The 17,383-nt window shown below is 41.3% G+C and overlaps 1 protein-coding gene and 1 long non-coding RNA gene across 3 annotated transcripts in view; one reads left to right on the top strand and one right to left on the bottom strand.

Annotated features, from left to right (window-relative positions):
• LOC111827227 overlaps positions 1 to 3,238 on the bottom strand; it is a 41,275-nt gene extending 38,037 nt beyond the window's left edge. For both annotated transcript variants that reach the window (XR_002830724.1, XR_002830725.1), the window contains exon 1: positions 2,998 to 3,238. This is a non-coding gene — a long non-coding RNA (uncharacterized LOC111827227). The remainder of the gene's footprint in view (positions 1 to 2,997) is intronic.
• ADAMTSL1 (ADAMTS like 1) overlaps positions 3,079 to 17,383 on the top strand; it is an 863,772-nt gene continuing 849,467 nt past the window's right edge. Inside the window, 1 exon segment of the mRNA XM_014460878.2 lies at positions 3,079 to 3,180. Within this exon segment, the coding sequence (XP_014316364.1) occupies positions 3,094 to 3,180 (87 nt within the window). The 5' untranslated portion in view covers positions 3,079 to 3,093.

Raw genomic sequence — 17,383 nt, 5'->3', positions numbered from 1 at the left:
ACTCTGTAAGCAAACAATGAATAACCAACAAAACCAGACAATTTGCTAACATTTGAAATCTGATGCCAGACACAAGGATCTGGAGCTGGACCTGTGGAAAGAAGATGCTCTGAGGCGGTGCCATCTGCCCATATTATACAGAACAAATAATGCTTTCTTCCCTCTCTCTGGTTTTCCCAGCACCCACTTCTTCAGTTGCTGGAGACCATCTCCAGTAATGGAACTGTCATCACCTGGCTGGTTTACAGCAGCATCTTCTTAGCTGGTCTTCCTCCTTTAGGGCTCTCACCTCCCTTTTTACCCTACACTTAACTAAGCCTTACATTCTTGTTTCCTTCTGTTAAGGAAACAAGATTATTCAAAGAAGAGAAGCTCACTCTTTCCTCCCACATTGAGGTAGAAATCAATCAATCTGCATCTTAAAGTGTGAGACATTGGGCAAGTCAGGTAATGCTCCTGGGCCTTAGTTTCTTCACCCATTTGTAAACTAAAATGTGGCTATTGAACGATAGATGGAAAAGTTCTTAAAGGTTTGGAGTATGTGGATGGGCTAGAGTTCCCTTTCAATCCTGAAATTCTGTTACTGTGTTCCCCACCTGGGTCTTATTCCAGTTTTGGGAGTATAGCCCTTGAGCCTCAGGATTCTCAAGTGGACCAGGGAGACTGATAGGCAGTGTTGAGAGCCCACTTAAGGCTGGTGAAAATTATGCTGTGGTGACACTTATCTGTCCTGTTGGGGTGACCTGTGAGCTGCACCTATTTGAGGGTTGTTTGAAGATTTAATTCAGTTAATATTGCCTAGCACTGACACCTGGCACACCGATGTGATGTGGGTCCTTTCTTCCAGCTTGGTGCTTTACCTTCCCCACCCCACCATTTAGGCCCACCACTCACCAAGCCCAGTATTGCCTTTTGTTGATCAATGTTGTGGCTCAAATGTCCTAGCAAGACAAGCCATCTGCAACCCTCCCTAGGAACTCTTTCCTATTTCCAGCTCCTGTGGTTTTTGTTTGTATTTTTTGTTTGGTTTAAAAAAATTTTTTTTAAATATATTTTATTGATTTTTTTTCAGAGAGGAAAGGAGAGGGATAGAGAGTTAGAAACATCGATGAGAGAGAAACATCGACCAGCCGCCTCCTGCACACTTCCTACTGGGGATGTGCCCGCAAGCAAGGTACATGCCCTTGACCGGAATTGAACCTGGGACCTTTCAGTCCAAAGGCCGACGCTCTATTCACTGAGCCAAACTGGTTTGGCTGGTTTTTAATATCTTAGCCTTTCTTCTTTACCAATTCAAATGGAAAAACTGGCCTAAAAACCCCTTGAAAAAAAACCTCTAAAGATTTTGACTTTCCAATTTTTATTTTCTGGGACTCTTAAGATCAAAGGGAGACTTTTTTTGTCTGCTTCTATTTTTTGTTTGTTTGTTTTTGTTTATATCTTGGCAATGCAAGAAATATGCACATAATGAGTAAATAGACGAATTCTGAGAAGCAGCTCCTTTACCACATACAAGAACAAAACCCCCCTATTCTGGACACACATGCTGCTGCGGGCACATATGCATTCATTTCCTAAAGGCACTTCTGCCCTGGCCGTGCCTCTCACTGTCAGCAGACAGTTTGTGTCTGGTCTGTTTACGCAACTGAAACAGGCAGGATCCACCTCGGTCTAGGTCATTCTTGGGCTGCAACGTTTAAGCACAGCCCTTGGCTTTAGGAATATGTGGACTGAATGAATGGTTGCTAGGGAGTATGGCGGCGTCTTCATTTTTATGCTGGGCTCACTCCAATGCTTGCACGTGGGAACTTCACAAAAGTTATTTCACCAGCGCTGCGCTGAATCCTCTTATCGTACGGAGTTTACTGAAGTGGGGCCAGCTCCCCGCCTCTGCTTGCTTCCCTGCCAAGGTTCCAGAGGGGTGGAGTGGCCTGGAAGGCCGCTGGAAGAAGGGTGGGGTATTTGCTTTCTTATAAAGATGCTTTGGGAAACTGGCTCTGGAGCGCCAGGTTTTCAGGAAGAAATGAGCCTGGATCCCAATGGCAAAGAAAAAGGGCACGAAGGCTTATTTGCCGGTAGGGAGAAAGCTTGAAAGTTCAAGTGTAAGTAATGAGAGCGTGGCCCACGCCCAGGGAAGGGGCACCCTGGCTTGCCCCCAGAAACCCACTGACACAAGAAGACAGCAAGTGAAGTCAGTCTCCATGAACTCATTTCTTGGGCTCTCTGTGCGTGACACTGGCTCCTGGGTCATTGCGTCCATACTTAACTGTCCCGGGTTCCCGCTGATCTAGAGCGAATCCTCTTTCCCTAAACTCCGGTTGCGAAACAAATTAACTCCAGGGGAGAATCTGTCCGTGTCCCCAGGGAACGGGTCCCCAGGGACAGGCTAGCACAGGTAACGTTCAGTTCTGCCCCGCTGTGCCACCAGTTTCTCAATCAGGGACCCTCTCCGCACACGCACCAACTCTCCCCCCGTCCTTGGGGGCCCTTCCGTGGCTTCCAGGGCTCCGAGTTCCAGGCAAAACGCACAGGGAATGGCCCTGGGGACTCGTTCCCTTGAAAGCGCCAGAGTCCCGAAGAGCTTCCCCTTCCCGTCCCGCATTTTACGCAGAGCGAGCGGAGATGGCATTCCAAACACGAGCTAGACGTGTCGCGCCGGACCCTCCCTTTACATAGAAATAAATAAATGGAAGCCAGCAGGTAGCCCCGCTCCCCCGGAAGGCGCACCGCGGTCGCTGTCCCGGCGGCTGGGTGTCTGCGCTCCCCGCCTTCGCTGGGCTGACCCAGGAGGGGAGGAGCAGGAGCCGGAGGGGGTGTTGGGGGTGGGGTGGGTGGGGGTTGGAGCGCGAACCGTCCCGAGCCAAGACAAGCAGCACATTCACAAATAAGGCCCCCACCCCCAGCGCACGCGCTCCCATTTAAAGCCGCCGGGCGCCGCGGCCACAGGGCGGCTCGGAGGACGCGGCGGTCCAGCGCCACCCAGCCCCGCAGACTCACCCGGGAGTCCGGCCTCCGCAGCCCGCGAGGGAAGCGGCTACAGGTTCCGAGAAGGGGTCTCGCCTGGGACTGCCCCCTCTTCCCCGCGGGGGGACCATGGCACGCCCGGCTGCGCCCTGGCACTCGGCGCTCGCGGTCCGCATCTTCGGCAGCACCTGGTGGCTGCTATTTGTCGCCGGACAGGTAGGGCGCTCTGCGCGTTTGGCGTTCCTCCCTCTCCCGGCATTTTTTTTTTCTAGTCTGCGCGGCGGCGGAGAGCGCTCTCCCCAGCGAGGATCTGTCCTGAGACCGCGCTGCTACCCGAGCTGGGACAGGTGGCGCGGGTTTGGGGCTCAGGCGGCCCTCGCGGCGAGCCCGGGGCTGGCGGGGTCAGATCCGCGCGGAGCCTCAGCCCAGCCTCCGGGGGCCCTTCCCCGGCTTCCCGCCCGCGCGCGGGTCCTGCCTCCAGCTGGGCAGAGTCGGGGCGAGGAGGCGGCGCCTGAGCCGGGGTGCGGCCTTCTCCCGGGGAGCCCGAGACCCCGCACCCCTCCGGGACGATCCTTCGCGGAGTCCCTGCTCTCCTTCGTGGCGGAGGCTCGGGCGCTGGGACACTCGTCCTTTCCTTGTCCGGTGAACTTCTGACATCGTCACCCTGGGCCCCCCGCGTCCCTGGGTCGCAGCAGAGCGGGGTAAGAGGTGCGGACGCCAGCCCAGGTGGGCTCCCTGGCGCTCGGATTCTGGCGGGTGCACGAGGACGCGTCCTCACCACGCCCCCTTGGAGTTCTCCTAGGAGGCTGTTTCCGGAGCCAGAAGGGGTGTAGGATTTGGGGAGTTCTCCTGAGTGGGTGGCTCAGGCCCGGAGGCGGCACCCAAGGGCCCTGGGAGAGTGTCTAATCCACAGTCAGCTTGGCCACGGTTTATTCCTGAAGGACCCGGCAGGGAGCTGCTTAGGGAAGGGCCGGGTGTTAGTCAAACCCACGATGCGTGTAGTGTCTTTGGCATCCAGGCTTCCAGAGTCAGGTAACTTTTGATTAAACCGCACGATTTAGGCAGTTTGTACATAATTTAGCCTACATGAATTTGCTCTTCACAGTATTACTTGGGTAATTCTGGGAAAATGCCCAAATACTCTTGGCCGGAATTATGGCCAGATAGCCTCCCTTTCCTCTGTTTTGCTTATGGAGACTTGTCCAAATCGAGGGATTTCCTTCTCTTGCTTTTACTTAACGTTAGAAGCTTGTTTCTGGATCTTTATTTTAATGGTCACTTTGATTGGAGTGGTGCACTTTCTGAGGATGAGCAAGGACCAAGAATGATGGCTAAGAACGGCCTAAGGCAGGCTGGCCAGCAAGAGCTACCCTACCAAGGGACAGAAATTTTCAACAGGGAACACCTGCTTAGACTGGAGTGTTAAAAAAAAAAAAGCATTGCAAAAAACGTGCCTTAATTATCAGCAAGCTGTATTCCCAACATGCTTTGCTCCATGGCTGCAGAATTAGGATTGCCTGTGGGAGCTCTTGGAACTCCCTGCCACACCCCAGCTAGATTTCATCAGAATCCTTGGGGGCATGGGGTATCAGAATTTATAAAGCTCCAGGTGATTTCGTGGTGCAGCTGGGTTGAAAAATACTGTGCAAAAATCTGTTCTATAAAATCATGATCCCAAAAGGAAACTCGAAGGAGAACAGTAAAGAGGGCCTAAGAGACAGGCTCCAGAGGGCACCTTTAACTCGGAGCTTCCAGTCCTGCGCTGTCCCTCACTAGCTGTGTCATTGTGGTCAAGACCCTTAACTCCATTTCCTCACCTAGGCAGGTTGACATCTAACCCAAATCAAGACAGAATGCCTTGTCTTGTTTCCAAATATCCACAGGGGTAGAAATTCTTACCCCTGAGATTTGGGTAAAATATCTGAGAATATTTGATTCCAGCAAAATGCATAATGAGTTTCTTAGTCTTATGGGTTTGTGTTGTTGTTGTTTTTTGTCTGTTTTTTTTTTTTTATACTTGCCCACTTTGCCTTTTCAGACCTATTTCAAGTCATTTGGTACTTTTCAGATGTTTAGGATTTTTCTGCCATTACACACCTGTTTCCTCCTTGCTCTGCTTTGTCAACCAATTATCTTTCTGGATGAAGATGATGAAAGCAGATTTGAGCGCGTGCACGTGTGTGTATGTGCGTGTGTGTGTGTATGTGTATGTGCATGTGCCCACGTGCGCGAGCCTACGTTGGAAGTGGTTTATTTAACTCCAAATGACTTTTTCTAGTTCCTCTTGGCAGGGCTGCTGTCCACATGTGAGGAGCCTGACTAAACTTGTCGGGAAACGTGTAAACTCGGGCCGTTTGAAGTGGTAGATGGTCCTGTCTCTTGTTAGAATGCAATACTTTCCAATTAACTTACTCAGGTGTTGCTCAGAAGCAGCTGACCTTGCACCACTTTCTAATGTCCTCACCGGAGTGTTAAAACCACATGGGCATTATGTCTAACCAGTGATTACAAAGACCAGAAATTTGAGGGTACATAATATCAAATCATTCTATCACCAATAGCCAATACCAAATAATTTGAAATTGTTTGGAATTTATACATTCTTTAAACAGGTTTTAAATCAACACTCATCCATGAAGGCATGACTACCAGAGTTATCAGACCATATAAATATAGTAGAGGCCCAGTGCACCAATTCGTGCATGGGTGGGGTCCCCCGGCATGGTTGGCAATGGGGGCCGTGGGAGATTGGCTGTGGGAGCGCACTGACTGCCAGGGGGCAGATCCTGTGCTAAGCATCTGCCCCCTGGTGGTCAGTGCACATCATAGTGACCAGTCATTCGGTTGCTTAGGTATATATATATATATATGCCAGAATAAAAGGAGGGTGTCTATGTTCAAGAGCTTCTGGCTCCCTAAACTGAATTACACCTGAGCTTTATTCTCTAAAAGTCCAAAGAATGATTTAAATGCAAATAAAAATTATTTGGAAATCCCACCATTTTTTCTTTCTTTTCACTGAATTTCTGCTTTTGTGCTGGCTGAATCACCTTCCTAACTTGCAAGATTCTTTTCTTTCCTTGTGAAACTTGAAGGTAGCTCATTAATTAGGTTCTTAATGAAACTGATTATTTTACTGATACCACCTTCAGTTCATCAGCTGAACCCAAATTCATCCCATTGCCCAAATTGCTCCCAGGTAAGGAAGTAGACTACTATTGGGGTTATCACCTATTTAATGATTCCTATTACCTAACTATAGCAATCCCTGTAAAAATAAACAAGGTTGTGGCTAGATCAACACAAATCTACTGTTATTGTTTAAAAATACCACTTCATGTTCTTTTGTTGATATATCCGTGATAGCTCATTCAAACATTAAGGTTGAATATTTTCATTTACTATGTGTTATAATTGCATTCTTGTTAGGAATTCAGTAGGAAGTAAATAGTTCCAGGATGGCTGGAGAGAATTTTTGCCTTTATGGGCACCTGATTTTCAGTTAAAAATTTTGAAGGAAAGAAGACTTGTTTCTTTTGTTATTCCTCTTGTATGTCCTTGCTCTTGTTTTATTTTTAATTTTAACATGATAATAATTTTGCATGGTTAAAAAAATTATAAAGGTTTGTAAGGAAACAGCAACTTCTTGCCCTAGTCAGTCTTTTCTTTTTGTTGTTGTTTTATGTTATTTTGAGGTATAATTTACTTACAGTAAACCACACATCTTTAAAGTATACACTTTGGTAAGTTCTGACATATGTGTACACGCAACATCATCATTGCAGTTTCCTCATTACCATTTGCAATCCCTCCCTGCCTTTCCTGGCACCGAATGTCACCAAACAGTGATATACTTTCTGTCACAAAAAATTAATGTATCTTCTAGAATTTTGTGTAAATGGACTCATACAGTGGGTACCCCCTTTTAAAAAATATATATTTTTATTGATTTCAGAGAGGAAGGGAGAGGGAGAGAAAGATAGAAACATCGGTGATGAGAGAGAACCATTGACCGGCTGCCTCCTGCACACCCATGCTGGGGATCAAGCTCGCAACCCGGGCATGTGCCCCTGACCGGAATTGAACCTGGGACCCCTCAGTCCGCAGGTCGACACTCCATCCACTGAGCCAAACCAGCCTGGGCGGTACCCCCTTTTTAAAAAATATTTTTATTGATTTCAGAGAAGGAAGGGACAGGGCGAGAGAGATAGAAACATCCATGATGAGAGAGAATCATGGATCGGCTGCCTCCTGCATGCCCCGTACTGGGGATCGAGCCCGTAATCTGGGCATGTGCCCTTGACCAGAATCGAACCTGGGACCCTTCAGTCCGCAGGCTGACACACTATCCATTGAGCCAAACCAGCTAGGGCGGTACCCCCAGTTTTTAAATGTTTTTTTCTTTCATGCAGCATAATTATTTTGAATTATCCATGCTGTAGCATGTATCAATTAATTCCTTTTTATTCCTGAGTATTACATTTTATGGATGCACTATGGTTTGTTGTCCACCAGCATTCCCCTGTTGGTGCACAGTGTGTTTCCAGTTTTTGGTAATTACAAATCAAATTGCTATGAGGATTTGTATACAAATCTATATGAACGTGTCGTTTCATTTGTTTTATTTAGGAATGGAATGGCTGAATCATTGGTGTATGTTTCACTTTTTAAGAAACTGTCAGTTTCCAGAAGATTGTACCATTTTATTTTATTTTTTATTAAATTGATTGGGATAACATTGTTCAATAACTACACACATACACACACACACACACACACACACACACACACACATATATATATATATATATATATATATATATATATAATACTCAGGTGCACAACTTTATAATATGACATCTGTATACTCTATTGTATGCTCACCAACTGAAGCATAGTCTCCTTCCATCACCATGTATTAAAACCCCTGTATCCTCTTCATACTCCCCACACACTTTTCTCTGGTAACCATTTTGTTTGTGTCTATAAGTTTTTAAAATTGTTTTGTTTGTCCATTTGTTGCTTCCTGTTTTATATCCCATATATGAGTGAAATCATATGGTTCTTGTTCTTTTTATTCTGATTTATTTAACTTAGCATAATACTCTCAAGATCCACCCACGTTGTCACAAATGGCACTATTTTATCTTTTTTTATGGCTGAGTCATATTCCATTGTATATTCCAGTATATGTACCACATCTTCTTTAATCATCCATCAAAGGGCACTTAGGTTGTTTCCATGTCTTTGCTATTGTGAAAAATGCTGCAATAAACACAGGGGTACTTACATCTTTACGAATAGTGTATCCAAAACTTTCAGGTAGATACCCAAAAGAGAGATTGCTGGGTCATATGGTAGCTCTAGTTTAAATTTTTTAAGGAACCTCTACATAATGTTTTTCATAGTGGCTGCACCAAATTTACATTTCTGCCAGCAGTCTGCCACGGCTCCCTTTTCTCCACATCCTCTCCAACACTAGTTATTCCTTGTTGTATTGATAATAGTTACTCTAACAGGTGTGAGGTAGCCCATTTTACATTCTTGCTGGCAGTAGATGAGATTTCCAGTTCTTCTGCATCCTTGCCAACACCTGGTGAGGTCAGTCTTTTATTGTAGCTGTGCCAGTAGGCATACTAGTAGCATGTTCTGGGTGTTAATTTGAAATTCCCTCATGATGAATTATGTTGAGCATTTTTTTTCATGGATTTATGTAGAATCCATATATATTCTTTGGCAAAATTTTCTATTAAAATATTTTATCCATTTCTTATTGGGTTATTTGTTTTCTTATTGTTGAGTTCCTGAGAATTCTTTATATATTCTGGCTATAAGTTCTTATCAGAGGTATCATTTGCAAATATTTTCTCCCAATATGTGGCTCGTCTTTTTATTTTCCTGACAGTGTTATGGATGAGCAGCAATTTTTAATTTTGATGAAGTTGAATTTGCCTCATTGTTGTGTGGTGTGTTTTTTTTTTTGTAGATTATGTGTTTGCTCTTGTTTTAAAGAAATATTTAAAAGATCATAGAAATTTTCTCTTTTATAATTTTATGTGTTACATTTAGTCTATGTTTCATTTTCAGTTAATTTTTGTATGTGGTGCTTGATATGGAACAAAGTTCATATTTTTGGCCTATGGGTATTCAAATGTTCTAGCACATTTTTTGAAAAGACTGTCCTTTCACCATTGAATTGCCTTTGTACCTTTGTTAAAAATCTGTTGCCATACCTGTATGGGTCTATTTTTGGATTCTCTATTCTATTCCAGTTAACTGTATGTCTACTGCTATGCCAGTACCACACTATCATTAACACTATAGCTGTACACGAAGTCTTGAACTCAAGAAGTGTGATTCTTCCTACTTATTCTGTTGTTTGCAGGACATTGATTTGCTATCTCTTATGAGTTTTAGAATCAGTTTGCCAATTAAAAAAGATGTGTGCAGGAATTCAATTGGGAATGTTTTAATCTATAGATTTATTTTGAGAGAATTAGTCTCTTAATGTTGTTTCATAATTCCTGAACATTATATAACTCTCTGCTTAGGTCTTTTTAAATTTCCCTAAACAATAGTTGGTAGTTTTCACTGTACAGGTCTTACATATTTTGTCAGAGCCTATGGTAAGTATTTCATATTTTTGATGCTCTTTTAAAATGGCATGATTTTTAAAATTTTGTTTCTGACCCTTGTTAGTGTTTTTAAAAAATTGATTTTTGTAAGTTTGTCTTTTCTTCAAGCTTATTAAACTCATTTATTAGTTGCAGTAGCTTTTTGCTATATCCCACCAATTTTCTACACATATAATCATGTCATATGCAAATAAAGACAGTTCTTTACCAATCAGGATACTTTTTATTTCTTTTTCTTGTTTAATAACACTGGCTAGCACCTACAGTACAAGATTGAATAGAAGTGGTGTGAACAGATATTCTTGCCTTGTTCCTGATCTTAGGAAAATATATTTTGATGTTTCCTCATTAAGTATGATGTTAGGTGTAGGTTTTCTGTAGATGCCCTTGAGGATGTTCTTTTTATACTTTTATTTGCTGAAAGTTGTTATAAAATATGGATGTTGGCTTTTGTCAAATGCTTTCTCTAAATCTAATTATCATATGGTTTTTTATTTTAGTGTGTTAATGTGGTGAATTACATTGATTGACTTTCAAATGTTAAACTCACGTTGCATTCCTGGGATAAACTCAGTTTGGTAGTAATATATTATTCCTTTATTTTTTTTACATTATTGGATTCAATTTGGTAAGTTTTGATTAGAATTTTTACATCTTTGTCTATGAAGGATATTGGTTGTAGTTTTTTCTGCAATATCTTTGTCTGGTTTTAGTTTCAGAGTAATACTGGCCTCACAGAATCAGTTGTGAAATATGCCTTCTTTTTCAATTTTCTGGGAGAGTTTGTAAATGATTTCTTCATTAAATGTTTGGTAGAATTCACTGGGGATGCCATCCAGACTTTGAATTGGCATCATGTGAAGATTTTTAACTATAAGTTTAAATTCTTGAATAAATATAGAGTTATTGAGGTTATCTATTTTGTTTTGAGTTAGCTTTGGTAGTTTGTGTCTTTCATGAATTTGTCTATGTCGTCTAAGTTGTTGAATTTATTTTCATAAAGTAGTTCATAATGCCTCATTATTTTTTCATTATATAAAACATATAATATCACCTCTATCATTCCTGGTTTTGATCATTTATTCATTATTTTTCCTGATCAATCTTCTTAGAGGTTTATCAATTGTATAGATTTTCTCAAAGAAGTAGCTTTTGGTTTCATGGGTTTTTTCCTATTGATTTGTTTTCTATTTTATTATTTTCCTCATCTTTATTTACTTTTTCCTACTATTTTATGTTTCATTTGGTCTTATTTTTCTAGTTCATTATGCTGAGGTTATTGATATGAGACATTTAATGTTTTCAAATATAGGTGTCTAATGACATAAATTTTTCCTCAGTACTGTTTTAGTGGCATATCAAAATGTGTTTTCATTTCTTTTTTAGTTAAAAAAACTATTTCCCTCCGACTTCTTCTTTTACCCCTGTATTTTGAAGTGAGTTGTTTAGTTTCTAAAAATCTGGAGATTTTCCATATGTCTTTGTGTTATTCTTTTTCTAATTTAATTCCAGTGTGGTCAGAGAACTCATTTTATATAATTTGAATCCTTTTAAATTAATGAAATTTGCTTTATGTCCCAGAATATGGTATAATAAATGTTCTTATGTATATTTAAAAAGCATTACATTTTCTACAAATTTGTGTCTTCTAAATTTTTCTGGTCAGTTTGTTATTGGGTGGAGTATTGTGTAAATGTCAATTAAGACAAGTTGGTTGAGGGTATTATTAAAATATTCTGTATATTTACAGATTTTTGTATACTTACTGTATCAATTATTTTTAAAAAAAATATATTTATTGATTTTTTTACAGAGAGGAAGAGAGAGAGATAGAGAGTTAGAAACATGGATCAGCTGCCTCCTGCGAGATGTGCCCGCAACCCAGGTACATGCCCTTGACCGGAATTGAACCTGGGACCTTTCAATCCGCAGGCCAACGCTCTATCCACTGAGCCAAACCGGTTTCGGCAACTGTATCAATTATTGAGAGAGGGGTCTTGCAATCTCCATTTACCATTGTGGATTTGTCTATTGTTCCTTGAAGTTTTTGCTTTATTTATTTTGATGGTAATTGGATGCATAAACATTTAGAATTATGTTTTTGGTGAATTGACCCTTTTGTCATTATTAGATGACCTTCTCTATCCCTGGCAATCATCTGTGCTCTAAAATCAACTTTGTCTTTGTCTTTATTAATATTAGATAATGTTTTTAATCCTTTGAGATTTTTCATGTTAGTTACTAGTATTTCCATAGTCTTTTTCTTCTTTTGAACTGAGTTAACATTGGTTTATAACATGATACAGGTTTAAGGTACACGATATTATAGGTCAACATCTGAATACACTACAGTGTGCTTACCACCAAAGCTGTAGTTTCCATCCACCATCACACAATTGACCCCCTTTACTCATTTCACCCTCTTTCATAGTCCTTACAGTATACCTTTAATGTGATTTATCATTCACCATTAGACTTTGATTATGATATAATTCCCTAATTCTCTTTCACATCCTACTTTGGCAATCTCATGATCTTCTATCACATTTTAAAGACTCAATGGTCAGTATTAATATATTGTAATGGCTACAGTGTGCCAGGTGAAGTGGTATTATTCCATATTTTTTCTAGCATATTTTCTTTTTAAAATACACAAAAACTCACAGACTCAGCCCTGGCCAGTATTGCTCAGTGGATAGAGAGCATCAGCCTGCGGACTGAAGGGTCCCAGGTTCGACTCTGGTCAGAGGCACCTACCTCGGTTGCAGGCTTGATCCCCAGCCCTAGTTGGGCATGTGCAGGAGTTAACCAATGAATGTGTCTCTCTGACATCTATGTTTCTCTCCCTCTCCCTTCCACTCTCTCTAAAAATCAATGGAAAATATCCTGAGGTGAGGATTAATAAACAAACAAACAAAGGAAACCTCATAGACTCAGACATCGTATTTTTATTACTAGAAGGAAAGGGGAGTGAGGGGAGGAAATAAAGGGTAAAGGGGGTTAAATATATGGTGAGAAGGAGATGACTTTGGGTGGTGAATGATGTACTATAGAATTGTACACGTGAATCCTATATAATTACATTAACCAATGTCACCCCAATACCTTTAATTAAAAAATAAACAGCTTTATTGAGGTGTAATTCATATATCATACAATTTGCCCATTTAAAGAGCACAATTCAGTGGTTTACTATATTCTCAGATATGTACACCCATCACCACAGTTGATTTTAGAAATTTTTGTTACTCCAAAATGACACATTTACTCTTTAGCTACTACACTCCCATTCTTTACCAACCCCTGCCCCAAGCAATCATGAATCTACTTTCTTTATACATTTTAATACCCTGAATTTTCATCTGAATGGAATCATAGAATATGTGAACTTTAGGGATTGGTTTCTTTCACTTAGCATGTTTTCACAGTTCATCCAAGTTGTAGCCCATATTCGTACTTTATTTATGGCTGAAAAATATGGCATTGTATGGACATGCCACATTTTGTTTATCCATTTGTCTATGGATGGACATTTGGATTGTTTTCACTCTGGACTGTTATGGGTAATGCTGCTATGAACATTCCTGTGCAAGTTTTTGTGTGAACGTATGTTTTCATTTCTCTTGGGTAAATATCTTAGGCTTTGTATGCTCTAGTACTGTATCTGTTGCAACTACTCAACTCTGTTTTTATAGCACAAAGCAGCAATAGGCAGTATGTAAATGATTGAACTTGGCGGTGTTCCAATAAACTATTTACAAAAATAAGTGTTGGGCCAGATTTTGGCCCCCTGGCCATAGTTTGCTGACCTCTGAACTAAAGTTTCATGATGATGTGCCTTGGTGTGGGTAATTTCAATACAGCATGGTAAGTTCTTTATGTACTTGGAATAGGTCTATGTCCTTTAGTTCAGGGAATGTTTATTTTCATGTGTCTGATACTTTCCTTGTCAGCATTTTATGTGTTTGCTTTTTGTGAAACTTGTTAGTTATTATGCCTCCTGAATTGACCATCTACCTTTTAAAATCTTGTCTTTATTGTTATAGTTTGTTGCACTTTCTAAAATACTTTCTCAGTTTTACTTGTCAAGTGTTCTTTAGATAGATTTTCAACCAGTATTCCTAGTTGTAGGCAAAGCGTCACTACCCTCCTCCCTTTTGCAACAACAGGTGCCTCGGTCTGAAGCCTTTCTGAACTTCCCAGGCCAAATGGTCTTGCTTCTCACCATTGTATCCCTCTGCAGGCACAGTTCTGTCAGTCATTTGCACGTCCTCCACCAGTTTTCTGTATTCAAAAAATTTGGTGGCATCTTTTCTCTGCCGTTGTCTCCATTCCAGTTCTCTTGCCATCTTTATTTACTTACTGTTATTTTAACAGACATTTGGGGTGTTCAATCTGCCACATTTAACTGGAAATTAGCACTGTTTATTCTTTCGTTATTTCTATTTTTCTGTCCTGACTCATCTCCAAATCTCATTAGCGCTCCTTCTGGTTATTATGCACTCTTTCCAGCTATTCATGCTTTTTGTTTCCCGGAATAAATATAAACATTGGTCAGTTTTACAAAAAAAAGACACTAAACTTGAGGTTTGAAGACCTTGGTTCTAGTTCTGGATTTACTGACCTGAGCAACTAAGAGAGTCATATGTTCTTCAGGGAAGGGAATCGATGTTTACTGACCGGTAGCCACCAAACATGGAGAGTACTTCCTCCATCCCTAGTTTTGTGTTCTAGTTTAAATCTTTCAGTCACTGCTCTCTAGTCCCTGCTTCAGTAAATACAGTCTAACCTATTTGCTCACAAATACAGCACAGAAACATAGTTTTACAAATTTTGAAGTTAATATTCAGAAACAGTTTTATGAGAGAACATGGAGTCAACATGATGTAAAGATCTGGCTGTAAAATATCACATGTGGAATTAACATTTATTCTCTATGGTGTGATTGAGGTTTAGGCACTTCTTTTTTTTTGTGGTGGAGAATGAAGATGAGGTGAAATGAAGGAGGAAATGCTTTTGAATAGTTAGTCATTCCATATCAGTTTTAGCATTTCATTTTGCACTAGGATGACCTCGCAGTAGAGAACAGTGCATTTTGGGGAGGGGTGGAGTGGGTGGTGGAGGAGCCATGTATTTCTGTTGAGCTCTGTTCATGACTATGGGATTCGATAGCCGGGAGGAACCTTAGAGAGTTTTTAGTCTTATGCTTCACAAACTTCATTTTATGTAGGGATTGGTTTGGCCCTGTCACACAATTCCAAAGGTCCCCAAAGATAGAGCTGTCCAACCAGAAGCTGAGAAGCTTTCAAATGGCTCCACTCTTAGGGATTCAGACTCAACAGGGAAAGGATGGGTCCTAGGATACTCCTTCCCCTCTTCCACGTATCCAAGAGGATTCAGGCACAGTTGGACCAAAGGCCACAATGTTGGGAAACACTGATCTGATCGGTCTTCTTTCAGGACGTGAGAAATAACATCTTAGGAAGCTGAGTGGCATGTCCCAGTTTGTTAGTGGGAGAGGCGGGAGTGGACCACGCGTCTCATAACTCCGCTCAGTGATTTTTCCCTCCAGAGCCCACACTGTTATTTCAGTGTCTAGTTACATCATGAACTAAAGATATGAACCACCAGTTTAAAGTGTCTTTATTTGTAGTAACCTCAGTTTTTTACAAATGGTTTTCAGATGTTTGGGAATAGCTCTCGCTCTCAGTCCCACTGCCTGCAGCAGAGGCATGATGGGGAGGAAGAAGGAAAGGAAAACCCCCAGCCCGTACCCCCAGCCCCTCACATAACCTGCTGGAAACTGGCTTCTGTGTATTTTCTTCTCGAGTCCTCATGCCCCTGGAAGATTAACAGATACTTATTTAGAACACTGTCCAAGGCATCCGGGAACTTGACACTTGGTGAAAGGGAGAGGACGTGCTGCTGAACACCTTCTCTCCTCAAGTGTGATGTAGCAACCGTTGCCACGTTCTTGGAGGGAAGGAAGGAAATGCTTCATGTGCCTGTGATTTAGGATGTTCTCCCCATCTCTGGCCCAATCCAGCCAAACCAAATACACGCTCTCCTGTGAGTCATGCACAGGGTCTGACGTAGTACTGCACGTGGAGAGGAAAGACGTTTTCTTTACTGAGAATAGTCATTGTTCAACTGTGTACATTGAATGAAGAATGATCATTGTGAATGTCCTTTCAGAAGTCAGTTGCAGAGACATAAGGGTTCTGGACTATTAAAGAGTATGTATTGATGTTCGCTGAAATTCATATCCTCATTTTGTAATGTTCCTCTTAAAACTGTATTAGTCAGGAAAGGCGAGGTTATACTGTGGTAACAAATAGCCCCCCAACCGTACTGGCTTAAAAAAAGGTGTATTTCCTCATCAGGCCACACATTCTGGGCGGATTGTCAGAAGGGCTTGGGTCACTGTATGTACTCGGGCGTCGGTGTTGACAGCAGCTCCCATGGCTGCAGGCAGATGAGGAGAAGGCAGCTCTGCCTTCCTTAGGCTGCTAAGCGCTTCCCCTCACAGTGGCAGGTGTCAGATCTGCTCACATTTTATTGGCTAAATCAAATTCAAGAGGGTTGAAAGTGGACCGATATCACAAACCCAGAGTTGTTATTTGATGGCTGTAGTTTCAGTTTTGCCAAATGAAAAACATTCGGGAGATTGGTTACATAACAATGTGAATGCATCTTAACCATTTTACGGTACACTTAAAATGGTTAAGATGGTAAATTTTGCTTTAGTTTAAACCTCATTAGCTTTTCCAAACCTCCAGGCTTCCAAGATGTGGCCTAGATGTTTAATTTTTCTGACTCTGCTGTTTATATGTGAATAGAGGTTCTCTGACATTACTGTAAAACCACTTAACATTATCTTTGACTTACCATTTAATTAAAAAAATTTATAATTGGCAAAATACACACAAACTTTACCATCTTAACCATTTTAAGTGTACCGTAAAATGGTTAAGATGCATTCACATTGTTATGTAACCAATCTCCAAAATGCTTTTCATTTTGCAAACTGAAACTATAGCCATCAAATAACAGCTCTCCATTCCCCTCACCCCTGGCAACCACCATTCTACTTTCTGTCTCTATGAATTTGACTCTTCTAGGTACTTCATTTAAATGGGATCATACAGTATTTGACCTTTTGTGCCTGGCTTATTTCTCTGAGCATAGTGTCCACAAGGTTCATCTATGTTGTAGCATGTATCAGAATTTCCCTCCTGTTTAAGGTTGATTAATACTCTTATTTGCCACATTTTGTTCTTCCATTCATCCGTCCATGAACACTTGGGTTGCTTCTACCTTTTGGTCATTGTGAATGATGCTACTGTGAACAGTGGTGTTCCATTTTATGTCGGCTTTTTTTTCTGTATAAAAGAGAAGCAGCACCTTCTTCTCCATACATCTAATTGACTGCTGGAAAGGCCCAGGAAACAGTGAATTTAAACAATGGACTAATAGCTTCACTTTGGAAATCTTCTGCAAATGGTTGCAAAAGCTGAGCAATATACCACTCACCTCCTGTGCATGTAACTAAATCAACAGAGCCAATGGACTCTTGTGTTTGGTCTTGTATATAACCTGCAAATCTTGACATTTTCCAAGATAGGAGACAGTATGTGGCTAGCACATTATTTTTCCTCTTACGATCCGGGAGCATGGCAAAAATAAATTATTTTCTTCCTTTTCGTACATCTGACTCAAATACTGTGTGAAGGGAGGTCAAATATGAAACAATATGTAAAGTGGAGGCATGCAAATTAATTGCA

This window comes from Myotis lucifugus, unplaced genomic scaffold, assembly GCF_000147115.1.
Source record: "Myotis lucifugus unplaced genomic scaffold, Myoluc2.0 scaffold_144, whole genome shotgun sequence".
Classification (NCBI taxonomy): domain Eukaryota; kingdom Metazoa; phylum Chordata; class Mammalia; order Chiroptera; family Vespertilionidae; genus Myotis; species Myotis lucifugus.
Note: the sequence above shows the minus strand (reverse complement) of the source record. Positions and strands in the feature narration are given on the sequence as shown.